Source organism: Numenius arquata, chromosome 1, assembly GCF_964106895.1.
Source record: "Numenius arquata chromosome 1, bNumArq3.hap1.1, whole genome shotgun sequence".
Taxonomy (NCBI): Eukaryota; Metazoa; Chordata; class Aves; order Charadriiformes; family Scolopacidae; genus Numenius; species Numenius arquata.
This window is the reverse complement of record NC_133576.1, coordinates 107,023,045-107,043,205: the sequence shown is the minus strand read 5'-3', so window position 1 is coordinate 107,043,205 and position 20,161 is coordinate 107,023,045. Positions and strand designations below refer to the sequence as shown.

At 41.2% G+C, this 20,161-nt stretch overlaps 1 protein-coding gene across 2 annotated transcripts in view; it reads left to right on the top strand.

Moving 5' to 3' along the window:
• ELF1 (E74 like ETS transcription factor 1) overlaps nucleotides 1–20,161 on the top strand; it is a 95,208-nt gene that overhangs the window by 51,514 nt on the left and 23,533 nt on the right. Inside the window, exons 1-5 of one of the 2 annotated variants that reach the window (XM_074158607.1) lie at nucleotides 2,111–2,341; nucleotides 2,726–3,035; nucleotides 11,257–11,431; nucleotides 19,138–19,245; nucleotides 19,860–20,024. In XM_074158607.1, the coding sequence (XP_074014708.1) occupies nucleotides 2,964–3,035; nucleotides 11,257–11,431; nucleotides 19,138–19,245; nucleotides 19,860–20,024 (520 nt within the window). In that variant the 5' untranslated portion in view covers nucleotides 2,111–2,341; nucleotides 2,726–2,963. Of the gene's footprint in view, nucleotides 1–2,110; nucleotides 2,342–2,725; nucleotides 3,036–11,256; nucleotides 11,432–19,137; nucleotides 19,246–19,859; nucleotides 20,025–20,161 lie in introns of those variants that run through there. The other variant, XM_074158598.1, reaches the window with a different exon arrangement.

Sequence of the window (20,161 nt, the reverse complement as noted above, 5' to 3'; positions counted from 1 at the left end):
AAGTAAAAAAGTGTGACTATTCTAAGTAGTGTTTATGTGGATACCTTCAGGATCAAATGCATTGCACTGCTGCAGTCTCTTAAATGATACTAAATCATGATGATTAATTTTGCATTGAGGGGTTTGTTGGCTTTTAAAAAAAAAAAAAAAATCTCTATGGCTTTTACTGAGTTTGCTGCCACAGCTTTTTGGCTCTTGTGGATCTTGGTATTGTAGTATGTACTGTAAAAATTCATATTTTCAGAATAATGATCTTGCCCTAATGGAAGAATATGCCAGTTCCCAGTGCACGCAGGGAACTTTTAAAATCTGCCTTATGGTTTTCCTTATGCCTCATGAGCTTCCTAGGTAGCCCATGTCTCTGACACTTCATTTATCCTGATTTCACATTGACACTGTTAATTGTTATTCACCTTAGAAAGTTGCTGGACTTTAAGAACTTGTACTGTTTGTTCATACATGTGTCTTCAATTAGTGTAATGGAGATGATTATAAGCCCTTGCTGTATTCTGGCTTTCCTTCTCCCTGGACAATTAGGTTAACCCTCATTTTAAAGTAAGTCTCCCTTTTGGAAGCTTGAGGAGGTTCTTGTATTTGCCTGGTGATCTCTTGGAGTTACTTTTCGCTGATTAGAGGGAGTGACTTCAGATATTATTATTTCATCTTGTTGGAGAGTTATAATTTATTTCTAGGCAGTAACCCAAATAGAAGTAGTATTTAAAAAAATTTCCATACTTGTCCTCTCTTCTGAAAGAGCTGGTATGTGCCTGTTGCCATATACTGACCCGTTTCAATCACTGTAGGATTTACATACTTTATTTTGAGGCTGGCATACAAAGCTGGTAAAAGTCTGGGATGGGATGAGTTGATGTTAGTCCCACTGCGCTGGCATGTGTGTAACTTTTTAATAGCATTCTTATCTTCTCAAAGGCGAGGCCAACTAATTAAATTTAGGGAAGTTACGTGGGATTATATGGTTGTGTGTAATGTTTTCACTGCCGTAGCCTTGCTGAAGTACGGAGAAAGCCTTGGAACTATTCACGGCATCCTGCAGAACAGCAAGGGCTGAGGTTGAACAGTCACGGTTCCCAAAGCACATCCTCTTCTGTTCATGCATGTAGCTCTCATTAGTGTAAATATTCTCTAGTTAGGGTTGTGGCTACTCTTATGAACCCTTTAACAGCTAATTAAAGCAGGCTTTGGAAGTTGGGGAGGTTCTCCTGTTTGCATAATCTTGGGTTTCCTGATTTCTTAGAAGGGTAGGATCTAGTGACTTAAATGCTTGAGTGCTCTGCCATCACTGCTTAGGAATTTTGGAATACCACAATCTATATGGGAAAAACAGCTGTTACGTTTCCTAGAGTGAGGGAGTATGAGCCTGTGACATGATCCTCCCTAATTAAATTGCTTGGCATTGGGGAGAGGAAGATGCCCTTCATTTTTTTTTTTTTTTTTTTTTGAGTTTCAGCCTACTGCAAAAACAAGGCAAAGTTAAGCCTCCTGTACAAAGGCAGGTGTTAATCCTTGCCAATGGCACTGAAGTTGCCCAGAGGCTTTCCTGGGGCTCTCAGTCGATGGGTACGTGTTAGACCTCCGCCCCTTATCACAGCAGCCCTTAATCAAAGGCAGTTTAAATAATTTTGACCAAAACGCTGGGCATCACACGTTCTTCTTACTTTAAAACATACTGATTTAAACTCCTAGGCACCAACGTACTCCCTTGGGTTCCTAATTTTAGACACCTGTTTCTGTTACTCTTTTGAAACAGTAATTTTTTTTAATTTTTTTTTTTTTTTATATTAATGTATTGGTCACCTTTGCTGCATAAAAAGGTTACGTTTTGTGCTCGCCTTTTTCCTCGGGGGTTATAACAGCCCATCTCTTCGTAACCTCATGTCAACCATGTTTACCTTTGGCACTGATGAGTAAATGAAAATGTGGCAGCTGTAGGCACGCATCCCTCCAGTGAAGCTGTTTACATTCCGTAGTTTGGGATTTTTTTATTTTTTTTTTCTTTGCTATTGTGCTGTGCAGTTTTTTCTGCTTGTTCTAATTTGCCATGACGTGGTCAGTGCTGTTTCCTTCCGGCTGCTTGCGAGCCTGTGGTAGAGATAAGGATACATTTACAGTGCATTTTTAACAAGAAGCTGAAGATCTGCTTCGTGTAGGAACTCGGGGACTCTCTGGATTGTACAAAGAATTTATTTACTGGTTTCATCTGTTTTGACACCGTGGGAATCAAGATCTAGAGCATTTTACTTGCAAAATAACAACATTGCTAAATTTGAACAGTGTGTGAAGAAGAAAGGTGATATACTTGAGAGATCCTACAGCTGAGTAGGTCAGTCTGGGTTTTGTATTGTTACTTTGAATGTACCTTAAAGATGAGAGTTACTAATGAATGTGAAAATGGTGTATATTAATCAAATTAAAAGATGGATTTTCTTTCTGTTAACTTTCATAGCTTTTTCTCAGTCTCATGCCTTTAATATTAAACACTTTGAAACTGACGTCCTACTTCCTGAAACAGTTTTATTTTTAAGAGGATGAAACTTTCCATGTATTAATTAGTAAAAATGATACCTCTGAAGATACAAAGGTGTCTGACCTTGGAGTTAGATGGAACAGTTACTGTTTGGAGCAAGCTTTATTCTTATTGCTACTAGTTCACACAGCTAAAGCAATCTTTTCTTAATTATAACTTTTTTGTTTTTTCCCTCCACAGTGTTAAAAGCTATCAAGGTGGGAAGAACAACTCAGGAAAGGATTTCCCTTGGTTTGTTTCCCTTCAAGAAGAGAAGAACCCGGGAACACCGATGATCTGAGAAATACAAACGCTGATACTTGATTCATTTTGTGATCCTGCCTTTCTGCCCAGCTGGACCTCGGCGACTCTCTCTGTTTTTCCACGTTCGAGAACATCTTTCTTCGTATGTGGAGCTGAGACCTGGGAATGCGTTATTATGGCAGCAGTTGTACAGCAGAATGAGCTTGTGTTTGAATTCGCCAGCAACGTCATGGAGGATGAGCAGCAGGTACGGGGATGACGTAAGAAACCGTATTCCTACAAGTTTGTGCTAGGAATATTATGAAAAAGTGGGGAAAAAATGTGGTGTAAAACACAAAAAAAAGCGAACGCTGAGGTCATTATTGTTGCTTCAGATCTTTGTGCTGTTTCAAAAGCTTCCTGTTGCTTCCTGTAACTCGCATGGGCAGAACAGAAATTGGTTGAAATGTTAGAACTTCTGCAGTATTGCAGAGACATCCTCCTCTGAAAATGTTTTTCCTGTGTCGCTGATTTGTGCCAATAGAATCCATCCATTTGTGAGGCAGAAATCTCCAAGCTCTGCTATTTGACAGTAGTTTTAACTTTGCTAGTGTGCTAGGATAAAATTCTGAATAAAAGTAATGGCCACACGACAGATGACTAGAAGGAGCAGCAGGTACCTACTTACTGCTTTTTACAGATTGGTTTCTAAATTGTGTTACTGTATGTTGGCTATTCAGAAATAAGCTTCAAAGTAATTTTAAATTGGTTTCTTTCACGCTGCAGGGAAAATATGTCTCTCTCTCACTATTTGAGGAGGCTCAGTTAGGCGTTGATTATCTAAACCACATCCTGTGAGTCCTGAGGCTTCAGTGAAAGATTCCTACTGTAAAAATCGGGCAGCTCCTCTGTAGGTGGTGGTTAATAGTAGGATTTTGCAAGAAATGTTAACAAGAAAATTTTTTGTTAACAAGAAATTAGGTGTCTGGGTACTGTGTGGAGAGACAGTTCTTAAAAGGCTGTGAAGTGCCACGACAAACTCTTCCTCTTTTTGTGAATGTGAAAAGCATTTATCTTCCTCTCTTTGAAAAATACTTTTGGCTTTATAATCTTGTCTGTGGGGTTTCTGTATGGCCTAATGTCTGGCTGGGTCAGTGGCCTGTTTCTGCTGTCAGAATCATGCGATCATTTCAATGAACTGAGTGTTGTCTGTCTGAAGTGCTAACTCAGTTTTGGGTGGAACTAGTAATGTAACTTCCTTCCCTGTATTTTTCCAGAGCTTGTGGCAGCCTGGGGATTTAGATATGGGAATTGCACAAACATAGTGGAAAACGAACCTTATTTATTACCTCTGTTTGTTGTTCATTGCTGGTTTTGCTTTACAAGGCAATGGGAGAGGGGAGAGTTGAGATGGGGAGGGCTACTTCAGTGTGGTTTCTGGAAAAGATAATGTAAGCAAGCGTGGTTTTGTTCAGTTCTGTCTCTTGCAACTTCTGCAAATGCTCACCTAAAAAACGTTAATAATATTAAAGAGGACTCAGTAGTAGGGCAGTAAAACTTCCCTTAACAGAGCTTTCACCAGCCCCAGAACAAACTCAACCTTGGCATTTATCTTATAACCCCAATAAATCCTACTCCAGGTGAAGCCTAAAGAAAGACGGTGTCCTATAGCATATCGTAAAGGTGATGAAATCAAAAATGAGAAAGGCCAAAGAGAGAGAGAGCATAGTAGCAGGAGGTCCATCACTGCGAAAAGTCGGATGCAAGCTCCTCTTGGATCACTGGGTTACCTTAGTTCAGATATCAAAGGTGCAGGTAGCCAGCCAGCTGGCTGCACAAAGATAGATCTTAAATACTCAGTTGTAGAAAAAGAATACTGCATAGGGAAGGATCTGGGAAACTGGAGCAAGTTTTAGATCAGACAAAGATTTATACTCTAACATTAACCCAAAAAGACTGATTATGTGTATACCTCATTGATCTTCTTACAACATAGGAGCTATTGCTTTTGCTACTCCTGAAGTTTTTCAGTTCTGGACAGATAAATTGTATTTAGGGATAGATAACACTATTTGTGTACTTTGCAAAAATTTTAGCTCTGGAACTGTTCTTGTGTTGGTCAAAAGTATTTTTTGAGCTTCATCAGTATGCAAAAGGTGATATCTTTGTATAAGGGTGTCAGTTAGCTGGTCTTTGGATAACTTTTTTTGCGATGCCCCCAAAAGCTGGCATTGAAAGAACTTTGGTAATTTTCTTCTTGTCAAAGCTTTGCCTGGAGCCCTGTTGTGCCAAGAGCTGTCAGGACATGGAACAGCTGCGCAGAGAGGTTCGGGGTCTAGATGGCAGCTACGCTCAGTTTTTCAGGGAAGTCATAATTCATGGCTATTTTTTTAATTTATTTTTTTTAAAAGTCTTGGTTAAACAACCATAAATTACGAACAGTCCATTTGCAAATGTAAGCATTCAGCCAGTGGCAGATGCCAGTGGGAGGGACTCGATCACGTGGCCCCGTGTGAAAAGGAAGGGATCTCTGTTATCAGCTCTGTCCTTTTCAGTTTAGAAAATAATGAATTTTTTTCTTTTTTTTTTTTTTTTTCTTGGAGAGTTCATTTATCACATTGTGCATATATGGGGAGGAAGAAATGGGATGAAAATATCCGTGTAGTTTTGGGAAGGGAACAAGCGGCTTGCAGTAATGCTGCTGATAACCTGACTGGCTACTGCTGCGTGTCAGAGGTCCTGGTTAAATAAACTGTTTGCCTTTTTTTTTTTTTTTAAAAAAAAAAAAAAAATATCTCTTTCATCTGTTTTCTTTTTTTTTTCTTTTTTTTTTTTTTTTTTTTACTGGGCAGGAGCTACAGGCTTTGGCTGAGTCAGTGCCGCTGCCTAAAACTGCTTTTCTTCGTGTCTGCAGCTTCCCCTCTCAGTGTCTTTTCATTTAGTCCTTCTGTAACTTACAGTTCATGTGATACTTGGTTAGGGCATTCTTGATTTAAAAAGCTGACTAAAAGCAGCCACAGAAGCTGGGTCCGTACTAGGAAGGTCTAAATGGTGCCAGGGACATGCTGAATAATTGCAACCATTAAATTGGTAGCAGGGTCCCCAGCATGACTGCTCTGTGCCAGCAGGTTCTCCTTCAAGTGGCGCTGACACGTGTAGTAACCTGTGCCTGAAGACACCTTCTGTGTCTCTGAGGGATGTTTCTCTCTTCCCTTCTTCTGAGGAAGAGGGTTCCAAACCCTTAGGCTGGGCTGTGAATTCTGCACCAGCTTCTCATGCCTTGGCTTGCTCTTCCACGTTGCCACGGGAAACATTCTGAAACATAGAGTCACCTGGTCAAGGCCAAGGTCTACTTTTTTTGGCTATTTCCAGCTACTGCAGAAAGTTCCCCCCTTATCCACTTGCAGTTTTATGAAGACTTTCAGGAAATGATTGTGAGATCCATAATGAGGTTATCTCCCCAGGAAAGCGAGTGGCATTTATCTGCTTCCAGCATCCCTCTGTGGAACTTAGTAATTTCTCAGATGCTGGCTGTGGGAATGCCTTTAAAGTCAAGAGGCTGCCTCTGCTGTTGGCACAGGAACTTCAGCAAGATAAAACCCAAGCCTATTTTCTAGTCACCAAGGTCACTTTGCCTAGTTTCATTTAGTTGTTTTTTTTGTTCTCTTTTTTTTTTTTTTTAAATAAATGGTCAGTTGCATTGCAAGTCTGAATTCTGTTCCTCTGTTAAAAAGCCATTTTTTTTTTCCACTGAGGTTTCTTTTTTTTTTTTTTTTTCTGTGTAGCTTTTCCCTGCTCCTGTCTATCGCATGCCTTTATTCCCACCCATCGCTCACTCACACAAAATTCGTTCCACACCAGTTAAAAGCTAGTCGCCTATTCCTGGGACAAGTTTTCTTCCTTGGAGGACTTGTAGTATGAGAAGATGGTACCTCCAAAGCAGAAGAAATCCCCTTCCTTATTTTCCATTTCCATAACCAGGCTGGTGGTTTGATCTTCTGTCATTTGGTGGTAGCTGATGAGAAAACTCGCAGAGGGGAAAAAAAAAAAAAGTAGTACCTTGTCAGCATGTCAAACACCTGGGAAGAATTGAGAGTGGGAAGGAAGATTGCTGCCTTTGGCCCCTGGATGAGGGAAGGGTTGAGTTTTCAGGGGGTCATAGAGCATGACCGATGCTTTCAGGGACCTGCTCGTGGGACCTTCCATGGACTTCAGCATCTGTCTGAATCGTCTACTGGACTGGTTTGTAGATAAACTACAGTGAAGAATTTGGTGTCTAAGACTTGGGAAGGTTTCAGCAGTAGCTCAACTCCTTTATTTGTCCAGCAGACGTGGCAGGTACGTTGAAGCCAAGCCAAAGCTTTGGTAGAACTAACGTCATATTTTAACTATATTTTGCATAAGAAAGATGAAGCAGCGGAAGTAAGCAAAAGAAAAAAATACACAATTTGTTTTTCTATGGATTTATATATTGATTTCTTGAAAATCATTGCTGACACTTTAATTTGGGATTGTTTTTTAAATTTTGGGATACTTTGCACTCTTCCTTTTTGTTAGTGCATGTAGAACCACCTTTGCATTAGAAATAAATTATTTTGTGATCTTGTTATTAGAGAGGTAATTCAGTTTGTCTTAATTCAATCACTACCTTCTACTCCTTAATTTAATGTTGTTTTCCCTGTGTAAAATTCTCATTACACACTAGCATCAAAGGGAGCTATAGTGAACCTGGGCTCTTCTACAGTTCTGAATGTGTACGAAGTTATTTCTGTGTCGTGCAACAACAGAGCCTACAGGAAGTTTTAGCTTGGGATCTGGGTGCTTTCAATGAAATCAAGGACATTACAGAAGCACCTGGGTGAGATTTTTACCTCTCAACAGTCATGTAAACATCAGCGTAGATTAGTAGTAACTTTTAAAGCTGAATAATTTAAAACTGAATAAAATGCTTGTTAAGGAAATCATAACCAATTGCGAAAAAGTGGTGACGGTTTCTGCAAAAATGCGTTTCAAATTAGATTTGTTTGCAGTTGCATGACTGCTTTTCTTTCTGAAAGCATATTATATATTTGTTCCAGCCCTTCCTTTTCACAACCATGGCAGGAAAGAAAATCCATCCTTCGTACCTCCATAAAGTATGAATTGGATGCAGGTGTAACAACGGTTTTAAAATAAAAGGCCCGAGAAGTTATATTTACTCTGGTTTTCCCAGCTCAAAACTGTTACTAATTTAAAGAAAACCACAATTAAAGTGTCTTAGCATGAGTGAATGCTCTTTTGTTCGTCTCTTGTCTTTTGGAGGTGTGGTGTGTCAGGAAGCTCCTCAGATGGTTCAAGCGACCAGGTACCCCAATGCCATGGGGGTTTCCCTGCCTGCAGACAGACACGGTGACCGTGTCAGAGTATGTGTGTGATGGTTGTTTCTAGACATGGTCAAAATACAGTTTAACCTTGCAGAGCAGATCACATTTGGTCATAGGGATCAAACCAACTGCTGCCAAAATGGGTGGCAGCAGCACTATTCAGTACCACCAGAAAAAATACCCATCAGTGGTGAAGCGTGTTTCAGTAACATGTGGGAGATTGGGCTTTTATAATTAGGTTTCACAGCAGAGCGACGAGTAGGGTGTAATATAAATAGGGCTTTGAGAAACTGAGCTGAAAACGTGTGACAATCGGTTGTTTTTATCTGTGTTTCATTTATAATTCTGAAACAGTTTTTTATGACTTGTCCCCACTGAAGAATAACAGCAGCGCTGGAGCTGGTTTTGCCTCTCGGAGGCCAAGTCAGTGACATGAGCGTCAGTCATTAGAGAAGGACGGTGCTGAGCCAGAGTAATGGTTTTTTTACCCAGAAGTAGCTAAGGTGAGGTACAGGCAACTCGGTATGTTGCTGTAGATGCTGCAGCCATCGAGCTGGTGCCACGGCAGAAGCAGGGAGGAAGGAGCACCTCGCTTTGAAGTCGTGGTGGGGAAGTGGCTGGCCATTTGCTGATGAGCAAGATGGATGCCTACATCAGAAACAGACACCCCAACGCCTCCTCCCTTTTATAGTCAACAGAGAGGAATAGGGTTTTTTTAGGGCATGGTTCATCCTATCATAGCACAGAAGCCCAAAACTGGGCAGAGAAATTGTGCCCTGGAAATACCTATTTCTCTCTGTTGGCTCTCAAGGGTTCCCAGCTGAAGTCCAAGTGGCTGCACCACAGCTGTCTGAAGTTCGGTGAGATGAACGACACCCTTAGTGTCTGTGAACTAGAGCAGGATGAGAAGACTGAAGTCTTCTTACTTGCATCTTCCCTACCTAAAATCCATGGTTTTTACCTGCTCGGTAAAATACTGAACAGGTACTTGCAAAGTATGTGCTCTTCTTGCTTGCAGGTGACAGGAGCTTGAGTGGAGTGTTGCATGTAATCCTTTTAAAATTTTTTTTTTAAATGTCATTACATATATGGGTGCTCAATATATGTAATTTATATCTGTGGCATATTACTGAAATTGAGGTATTTAAACTATTTTTAGAGTATGAATTGTATCTCAGTAATGAGTCCGTAATGGGCCATCTTCCTTCTACTTTTTAGAACCTATTGTTGAAAACAAAACCTTTTTTTAATGCCTACAGTATTTTATTTTTCTTCTCTCTTTATAGTCCTTATCTTTTTTTATTTATATGGTTTTTATTTAATCAAATATATTTGTTTATTCTTTCCTGAAAGCAAATAGGATCAGGGATGTTGGGGTCAGTAAACAAACAGGATGCACAATGTGAACACCATTCTTTTTGAGGAAAAGCAGGTACCTCTTGGCCACCGATGATTTCTGGTTTCTCAGCTCTGGCGAGATGCAGCCTTGGGCAGAGGTGGCCACAAAGGTGTGGGGTAGAAGCTGTCCCATTGCTTGACTGGATATACACCCATCATCTGGGAATGTGATTGCACAAGGGGGCTTTGTTAATTTTTATTGAGCTCCTACCATGTTATTCTGTTTCGAATCTTATGTTTGGTAGAGTAGGTAGGTTATTTGTTAAGTTTTTTCTTTTAGTTTTGTTGAGGTTTTTTGTTTAGCAGGCTATCCATGATAGAAGCCTGTAGAATTACTAGTTTTGTTTCTTCTCCCTTTTTTCCTGATTGCCCTTTGCCACAGTTGTTGCTGAGACATGTTTTACAAAACACAGGGCAATTTGAAGTGGTAATTACTGCCTTTTAAAACTTCTAATTGCACTTTCTACTTTTAGTACTTGGGTTGCAGACTCTTCCCTAGGATAGGCTTTACTCCTATAGCCCTTGCCTGTGTTGAGCCAATCTCTCTGATACCATTTTCCGTTAGTGGGGGTGTGCATAGTGGTGAGATTGTGAGACCTAAGCAATCCCTAAATATGTTCATAATTGTATGATTGGGGGTTTTGTGCCTTGTGTGGTTAAGTAAAAAACCTGCTTGATCTGTGTATATCTGCGCTCTTCTCTGGAGGGTGAGACCAAATATATGTATACTGGTTTTCTCAGAAATGTGTTTTAGCAACTTTTTGGTTTGTTGAGGTTTTTTTTGTTGTTGTTTGTTTTTAAGGTTGCCACATTCATAATGTAATTTATTTTTATAGTGAGAGAGCCTTAGAGTTACACCAGACTTTATTTGAGCCTGCTCTGTTATCATCAACTATGACTTTCTTCCTGCAAATGACATTTTAGAAGACTCACTTTGCAAAATACTGTGTCTGTAGTAAATGGTATTTTCTGAAAACCTCTTCCTGTTGAAAGGTTGCTTTTTCAGAGAGTGTGAATCTTATTATTATTACCAGTCAGCTTGATCTTTGTTTTCCCAGATGCCTCTTTTCTGTATCTGATGCAAAATAACTTTTGAGACAGAAAAATGATGTCTGAAAGCAGACTTAGGAAGAAAGCAGAGGGGAAGTAACGTCAAGTGACTAAAGCCATAAGAATTAGAGAGGGGAAGTGTTACAGCACGTATGTTAAGCACTCTCTGTTAAACCCTTTGCTCTTGTAGCAAGTGTCTCCTAAAACAGAGATCTTCAGCTAGTGTCTCATGGGGAAACTTGGTGCCTGTGGGAACTTGGTCCAGTCCTGACAGCCACAGGACTCCTCCACCCCCAGCTTGAAGGGAAAAGCAAAGGATTAAGGTGCTCGCAGCAAGTTGCTTGCGCAGTGTTATCACCAGCAAAATTTAGCATTTACTCCGCTGTCAGCTTTTGTGCTGCAAATTAGTGTCGTGGGAGTTTGGTATTATCTACTGGAGTAAAGTCAATATATTAGATACTACAGTGATAGTCGGCCTCTGGCCTATAGTGGGACACTGCTGCTGCTTGGTTTCATGTGCTAAAAATCGTCTTCCTTTGGTACTCCCTCCTGACTGTCTAATATTCAAGTGATGTGGGTCTGTTGAAGAGTTAATCAGTAAGTGGTTAGATTGGATGTACACTACATACAATTATTTTAATTTTCTTTTTTCCACCCCCCTCACCTCCCCTCCCCCAGCTTGGTGATCCATCTATTTTCCCTGCTGTCATTGTGGAGCATGTTCCCAGTGCAGACCTCCTACATAACTACTCTGGCTTAACCTGCGTGGATGAACCTAGTGACATGATCACTGAGAGCTCTCTGGACGTCGCAGAAGAGCAAATCATAGAAGATGATGATATCACACTCACAGGTTGGTGATAAAAACGTTTTTGTGCCATGTTTTTGCACCAAGATGGCTGTGGATAAGTGGAAAAAAGCTTAATGACAAAAACCAACAGGATAGTAGTAGTAGTAGTTTTGAATACTGTTAATTCTGTACAAGATGGAGAAAATGGCATTAATACTGTTAGCTGGTGGTTTGCAATCCCAGCTGCACAGCTGATAATGGTGAGGAGTTTCATCCAGCAACACAGATTAAGACAGAGTCCTGCTCAGAGTACCAACAAGATTTTTCTTTGCTCTTCTTAAGATTTATTTGCTCTTATTTAATGGTCAGTATATAACTAAGTAAACATACATACAAGAAAGCAGGAATATGCAGCTTGTGTAGATGTACCGCTTTTAGCTTCCCAAGGGTATACAATTAGCTATAACACGTGCACGTTAGTGGGATTTACTGGTGTAAATATGCTCAGCATAGTATTCATTTTGGATTGCTAATAATGATTAACACCTAAAATACAGATGTTCTGTGTCAATTCTATTAGAAAAGGTAGCCCCAAGGAGAAAACAGTTCTCAAGAGGAAAGCAAAGATATGTCACGTTGTTTTTAAAAAAGAACCCCTCACTGAATGCATACAAATGAAGAGGTTTTGCAGAACAAGTCTGAAAGGTGGAGCAGATACTTCGCAGAGAGAGGATCTGTTTCCACATCTTCCTTCAGCCATTAGGCTCCACACACGGACTGTCTCCAGGGCTGGAGACAGCTTGCTGTTTTCAGTCATGCTTTTGACGTTATTTCCAAAGGCGTACTTTGATACAATCTTTTACCACCAAAAGCAAACCAAAAACTCGCCAAAACTTGACATGAGGAACAGTTCACAGAGTAAATTGACATGAACTATTCTCAGTAAATGGTTTTATCTGATAAAAATGGCTGCTTTCTTTTTTTTAGTAGTGAATTATCTGTCAACAGACTGTGACCGTACAAATAAGTTAGCTGATTATTCAAGGTTTTACATACTTAAACATTATTTCAGTTTGAGACCTCTTGCCAACTATTCACTTGCTATTCATATTAATTATTCACACTGCAACTGGTGTTTCCTCAGCGTGTTACTTTAAGCACCACTTAATGCGGCTGTGTGAATTTTTCATAGCGGATCGTTTCTATGAATCTATATTCACTGTAGTATGTTGTGTGTGAATTTTTACTGGCATATGAGTAATTGTGAAACTCCACTCTTGTGAATGCTCTTGCTAATGTCTTTTTTTTGTTGTTGTTACTGCTGGTCACATGAGAAGGGTTTGCAAATTGCTGCCAGGGACTGAAAATACGTAATCCTTGTAACCAATGGTGTCCAAGGGTTTCTGGGATACTCTGGAGGCAGACAAGTACGGTATTGTTCCCATCATCCATTGTAGTTCAAGCAATCTGCTTTTCTTTAAAGGCAAAGTCCTTAGAAAACAAGAGCTGCCACTTTGCAGAGATTATTGTGGTGAAGGGGATGTTAACATCTGTTTCTGACAGCACAAGAGGAAGTGGGCACAAACTTGAACATAAGAAGTTCCATCTAAACACGAGGAGGAACTTCGTCACTTTGAGGGTGGCAGAGCACTGGAACAGGCTGCCCAGAGAGGTGGTGGAGTCTCTGTCTCTGGAGACACTCAACACCCGCCTGGACACCTTCCTGTGCAACCTGCTCTAGGTGGACCTGCTTTGGCAGGGGGGTTGGACTAGATGATCTCCAGAGGTCCCTTCCAACCCCATATCATTCTGTGATTCACACTTTCCATCCTGCTAGCTACTGTGTGTGCTGTGGGTTTCCTTGGAGAGGAAAGTGGATGAGCCCGGGCCAGGCAGGGACCAGCACCGCTGCTGAAAACTCCTGCTCAGGATGCAAAGCGGGCAGCGCTAGCAGCTCAGCCTGACTCAGGTGGGGCAGAACTGGGGGGCCTAGGGGTGCAAAGGCACCCTGCAGGAGGTGAGGACACTGGAGAAGGAGTCCTCCCCGTCACCTCCCTGCCTGCTACAGGCAAGACGCAGTTATGGCCACAGCTGCCCGCTTGAACTGCCAGGATGCCGTGGAGGAGACCCAGTTCAAGCACAGCTTCCTGTAGGCTGCCTCTGAAATGGGGCTAACTGTAACTGAAATTTCCCACCTACTCTATTTTTCAGCTGTTTTCCCCTCCCCCCCTCCCTTCTTTGAAGTTCCCTTCTTTTTTTTTTTCAGGGGGCTTGTTTGGTCTCTGCAGTGAATTGGGTTGTTTTGCTCTTGGAAGTTTGTACCAGTCTTTTCAATCACATCCACGTTATGCCTTTGAGAGAGGATCAGACATTATAAAGACTGTACTAATTCCACACTAAAATATTCATAAGACTGAAGTTCAAAGCAAAACGAAACTGAAACCACCACCGTTTGTGACAAAACATTACTGAGAAATGGCTGCTTAATATGCATGCTATGTTTTGGGGTTTTTTGTTACCAGTTTTTCAGTATTGTTTTATGACTCTCTCATATGTTAAGCTTGTCTTTTCTCCTGAACTAACAGAAATTAGCAGAAGGTCTCCTGAAACTGAAGCAATTCGTTTTTAGGGATCTATCTGCAGAATGATGGATGCTGGTAGGTTTTTCCATCAGTAGGACGTAGCTTCAGCCCCTTCAAAACCACAGCTATCGCACATTGGTGATCACTTACCTCAAGTAGAAAATTGTACCCTGCAGAAAACTATGAGAACATCATCTGTTTCACGTGAAACCCTGCCAAAAGGTGGCTAAAACCCAACTTTTTAGTTACATGAATGCTCACGCTGCACTTGAGATAGTTTTGGGGGATGAGAGAGGAGGGATGTAAAATTTGAGTTTAGATGCCCTAGCCCTAGGGAAGTGTGCGTTTTCATAGATCGATAATGGTACTTAATAACCAGTCCATAAGTTATTTTACACCATTTGGCTTGTACATTTGATGAAGCTGTAGCTTTCGTGGCAGAAGCCAAGCTGGTCAGGTAGGAGAATGAAGGCAAAGAGATGTTAGGAAGCGCAGTCCTGCACAAACCCAGTATCTTCGGCAATCATTTATGACGCTTCGGAGAAATCCAGAGGAGTAGTCAGGTGGAAAGTGAACTTCATAGTGTTAATCCATGAGGATTTTGAGTTGATAAGGTCCCAGTTGTTAAAAAAAAAAAAAAAACAAACCAAAAAACAAACCGAAAAAACCCAAACGGGTAAGGTTTCAGTTACTTTGCAAAGAGATTATTCGCTGCTGCACATACCATCTGGTTAAAACCAGCGAGGGTTGTTTTTTTTTTTTTTGGTATAGCTCCCCAATGAAATAATTTTCTTTGCAAATTGTAAAGCCTTATTTAAAAGAGAAAATGAAGGCTGATGTGTAGGCCTCCTGAAATACCTGTGTTCTTAAATTCGGTTTTCCAGTGTCAATGAACAATCAGCTCAGAGTTGATACTAAAAAGCAACCACTTAAATTTAACAGCCAGCTATTCTGCAGAAGGGTGCTCTGTCCGTGTTTAATTCTACTTTTAGCAACTTTAGATTTCTTCCAACGTTATTTTGAGGCTCTGCGGTCCCTGTTTTTGTCTGTAGTAAAACCAGCAGTGAATTTAAACACAGCTGGGACTAGCACAGCCTGTGTCTTGGCCTGGCCAAAGGACATGTGTTGTCCGCTCTCCAGAGCTGCCGGCCACCAAGGCAGCAAGAGGAGTGGGACGGAACCTCCAAAAGTGGTGTCAAAAGCATTCAAAAGCTCCAAAAGCTTTCAAAACAGACACTAGGCAGGAGTAGGGAAAGCAGGACTTTGGACGGAGGCGGGGAGCTTCCAGCGTGAGACATAGTTTCTTGCTCCACCAGGTGAGAAGAGCAGAAAGCTGTGTTTGGGCAAGCCTCGCGCTAATGGGGAGCGCTGATTCATAGCGAACCTGGATTCGCAGTAACTGGGCTGTAACTGGCGTGCAGATAGAGAGGCTTACATTTGTGGTTTGCTCAGATAAACAAGAACTTGTAAAGTACCCTGGGAAAAAAATAGTTACTTTTGGGTGCGGTTTTCCCTTCCCTCCCCCCTCTTTTTTCTTTTTTTCTTCCGTCTCCTTTTTTCCTTTTTTTCTTCCCCCCTTTTTATTCCTTTTTTCTTTTTTCCTTCCCTCTTTTTTCCCCTCTCTTTTTTTCTCCCCTCCCCCCCCTTTTTTTTTAAAGTTCTGTTTAAGATAACATTTGAGATCTGATGCTTCTCAGAAATGACCTCCCTCCCACCATACTTTGGGCTCTGACTTTGCCAAAGTGTAACAAATAAGGTATTTCATCCCAATTCTTCTTAAATTTGTGAATGTATCATAAATGCCAGTGATTGGAATACCTGTCTGCACCATTAAAGCTAAAATAACAGACACCAGCTTGTCTTTGGTAGTTGAGTGGGTTATCTCCGAGCTGAGTGATTGAGTGACGCGAATTAGCATCTTGCTTCCAGGATAAGGAAGTAGGACAGAGAGGTGCTGCTCCATCTCCCCTGTGCAGTACCCCACGCCTTGGTTGTGGTAGCTCTTGTGTTCTCGTAATTCAACTTGCTGACCCAGCAGAACCCAAAAAACTTATTTTGAGCCAATTTATAAAACCAAATTGTCTCGCTGCATGATCAAAAAAGCGTGAAGCCTGGCTTATGTTAAGTGACAGAATCACAGAATGATATGGGGTTGGAAGGGACCTCTGGAGATCATCTAGTCCAACCCCCCTGCCAAAGCAGGTCCACCTAGAGCAGGTTGCACAGGAAGGTGTCCAGGCGGGTTTTGAATGTCTCCAGAGACGGAGACCCCACCACCTCTCTGGGCAGCCTGTTCCAGTGCTCTGCCACCCTCAAAGTGACGAAGTTCCTCCTCGTGTTTAGATGGAACTTCTTATGTTCAAGTTTGTGCCCACTTCCTCTTGTGCTGTCAGTGGGCACCACTGAAAAAAGACTGGCCCCTTCCTCTTGACACCCACCCTTTATTTATAGGCGTCAATCAGCTCCCCCCTCAGTCTTCTCTTCTCCAGACTAAAAAGACCAAGTCAGTCAGCCTTTCCTCATAAGAGAAATGTTCTAGGCCACTAATCATCTTTGTAGCCCTAAGAAATTTAGATCATGAACCAGGGGCAGAGATGGGAGGGAGAACCACAGCCCTTGTTTGTTCAGCAACAGGGAAATATTAATTTGGCTCAAACCACCTTGTGAAGTCGTCATCTAAGAAGAGGCTTGAAGGGTGCATTAATGTGATTAAAAACTTATTTTTGCCACTCTGTGTCTGTGGATAGACACTCTTTACGATTTTTGTGAGCACCAAATTATATTAATTTCTATGTTTACATTATTTATATGACTATTATAAGTTCCTTTCATCAGTCTTGGGTATGGATGGTTTATTTTTAGCCACACGGTGTAACAGCAGTGTAAAGCTGGCGACCTCTGCCTCGCTTGCCATTATTCGGAGTGCAGAATTCAGACTCTGCTCTGTCACCTCAGCTCCTGAAAGCAAGCGGGAGGGTTTGCTCCTCGTACAGCTCTCACCGAGGAAAGAGCAAACAGCAGATGGTCCTTCCTCCCCGCCTGCAGCACTGAGAACCAGGGGGTACCACTGGCCACTGCTGGCTTTTAAATTGTATGTGGCAACGTAAATCAGCCCCGCTCAATGGCTTTGGGTCATGGCAGGTTACCTTCCCAGCCATTCAGACAAGGTCAGAACTGATGGCAGCTGCTTTGGCCGTGCTGTCTGCCCATATTTAGGGTGACATCCTTACTGTGGTCTTTGTTGTGCTGGTGGATGGTATGGGAAGTTCCCATCCAGATAAAACTTAGAACCAGAAGTGATGAAGTCAGCAAAAAAAAGTTTGGTTTCTATGGTTTCACGAGCCAGGACCTTAGTCCATATTCACTTTTCTTTTCATGCTGTCCTCCCCAACTCTGTGTTTCTCATTTCTTAATCATGTTTGGAGATATCAGCCAGAAGGTGCAGATCCGTAACTGTCTCAATGTCTGTGCAAGGTGTAGGGTGAAGGGGGTCCTGTAGACAAGAGGATGAGCTGCTGCGCAGGTCAGGGGTTCCCAGTGCCCGTCTCCTTTATTCTGTCTTAGCCTGAGCCTCTGACGCTTGGGGCTTGGTAGGACTAAGGTCAAGAAAAAAAAATCCAGAAGGTAAGGAGGCTTCTCCTGAGCTGCTTGTGCTGCCTATAAATCACAGCTGGGTGGAGGAGGTAGGGCTGATGTGTAAAAGCCTGCATTCATCTTTGCCCCCTCCTAATGATATGTTTACTGAAGCTGTAAATATTTAGGGTAAAACTGGGGTTTTTTTGTTTGGTTGGTTTTGTTTTTAATTGTGTGATTGTTTAGTGCTAGTGAGCTGGGTGCTTTGTTGTTACTGTGATTTATTATTTTTTTTAAGTATAGAAATTCTGGCATAAACCTCTTGCTTTTATACAAAGAAGAAATGTTCCAAGGTCATTGCATTGTGTTTTATGGTGCATTTTTGCTTGCTCTGTCAGTCAGTCTGTCTCTTTTTTTTTGTGTGTGTGTGTGTCACTGCCCCACCCAAAATTCCTCAAAACTAAACAGGGAGAGAAGCTGACTCATTACCGGGCTGAGAAAGTAACTGAGGTTCATTGGCGTCCTAGGGAGGAGAATACTTCGTACCCCTTTGTACCAGTACAGCCCTTTGTACCCTTTTGATAGACGCTGCAAGTGAATTCCCCAACACAGCTTCAAATTCGTGTCAAAGCATAAGGAAGCCTGTCTTGTGTGTTTCCATCCGACAAAGAGTAATTTCTAAAAGAATGTGTTTAACAGTTCTAAAGGTTTATGGTACCAGGTACTGGAACTAACTGCTAACTTATTTGCAATGCTACAATTATTTTGAAAAAAATCCTCCGTTAAGGTACTCCTGTAGTCAAACCAATATTAGCTTCTTGGATAGCTGTTATTTTACAAAATTATATTTCACTTGATTTTTTTTTTTTTTTTTTTTTTTTTTTTTTGTGTGTAGCTTCAGATGACCTTAATTATAAATTAGTGCTCAAGAGCTTTGGATTTGTCTGGTGACCACCCTCCTGAGGTTGATGACAGATTGTCTAGTAGTCAAAAGTTTTTTAAAAGTTTGCCAACCCTCTGTATTGCTTTTCGTGTGTTATGTTTTCTTTCCGATGTGTTCCTGGCGTCTGCACTGTTTGTCCTACCTGTAATCCCCATGGATTTGAACAGTTTAGGATTCAGTTACACCTTTAGATCACACGCTCTCTAATAGAAGTTGTGGAATATTTTCTTGTCTGTTCTCCAAGCTAAATGATAGGATATTTTTCGTGAGCATCTCTTAATTATGGTATTCGCTTCCATAATTATTTTTTTTAAGGGATACTGTCTGGAATATTGTTTGTGGTAGTGATATTTCTTAGGGTTCATGGGTGTTGTGTTTTACTGCATGTGCTTGGTCAGCAAAGACAGGGGTTAGAAAAATGAGAGAGAAAAAAAAGGGTTTGTATTGTTTTTGTGGGTTTTTTAATACATACAATCTAAAATATGTAGTGTATTAAATAAATGAAATGCAGTGTGCATTTTCTCCCCAGCTAACCTGTTACTAGCCATCTAGTAGAAGACCATGTTTAACCCCTTCTTTTTTCCTAGAAATTAAATAGGAATAAGTATCATGTTAAGCTCTGAGTCCAGTTTGTAGCTTGTTAAGAACTAACTTTACTCTCTTGCTTTTAGTTGAAGCATCTTGTCATAATGGGGATGAAACAATGGAAACAATCGAGGCTGCTGAAGCACTTCTCAATATGGACTCCCCTGGTCCTATGTTGGATGAAAAAAGAATAAGTAAGTTTTTTTTTATGAAAGCAAATCCAATCTGTATTTGTCCTGTTTATTTGTGAAAGGAGGAGGGATTCAGTGCAGCATGGCTGCATGGAACTGGTAAGATTATTTTGCTTCTGGGTGGCCTTTACATACATAGTTTGGATATCAGAAATCCATTGTTGTATGCAATGAAGGATTTCATTGCTGTGCCGGAGTTGAACAGGTAAGGAAAGAATCAGAAATTACAGAGGGAAGGTGTGAGTGAAGTCGGGTGGTTTAGATTGCAGTGTTTTGTTTGGCTGATAGTGGATTAGTCTGTTTATGTTGCCAAGATAAAAGAATATACACTTACATCTGGAGATTGCCTTAAATATGAATAAAAATGTGTGATCACCAAAAATCATGCTTTTTGGAGGAGTGGGGTTATATCATTAAACTGTTCTATTCTAATAGTGCTTCTGCTTGTGTAAAATGTTATCAGTGCATATATTTCATTATGAACTAGTGTTCTCTCCCATGAAGGTCTTAGGTGTCGTAGTTTTATTCTATGTTTAATTTTGTTCTGAAAAAAAAAAAAAGCTTTTAGAGGTCCTTGTGGCTGCATGAAAATATTCCTATTGTCCCTTTCCCTTAAGCAACAATGTTTGGCTCAACTGAAGATGATGATATGGTGCCTCCTATTACACATGTGTCAGTCACGCTTGATGGGATCCCTGAGGTGGTGGAAGTTCACCAAGCCCCAGACCCTTATGCTGAATCACCAGAAACTCCAGAATTTGAACAACCAAAGAAGAAGAAAGGTAAGATGCTACTGGAGAACAGGAGCGAGGAGTAGGAGAGCAGTGGGTGGTGTGCTCACCTCCCCTGTGGGTGTCTGGAACCATTCTGGGTGTCAGGTCAAAACAACTGAGTGGGCTCAACTAGAAAGACAGACAAG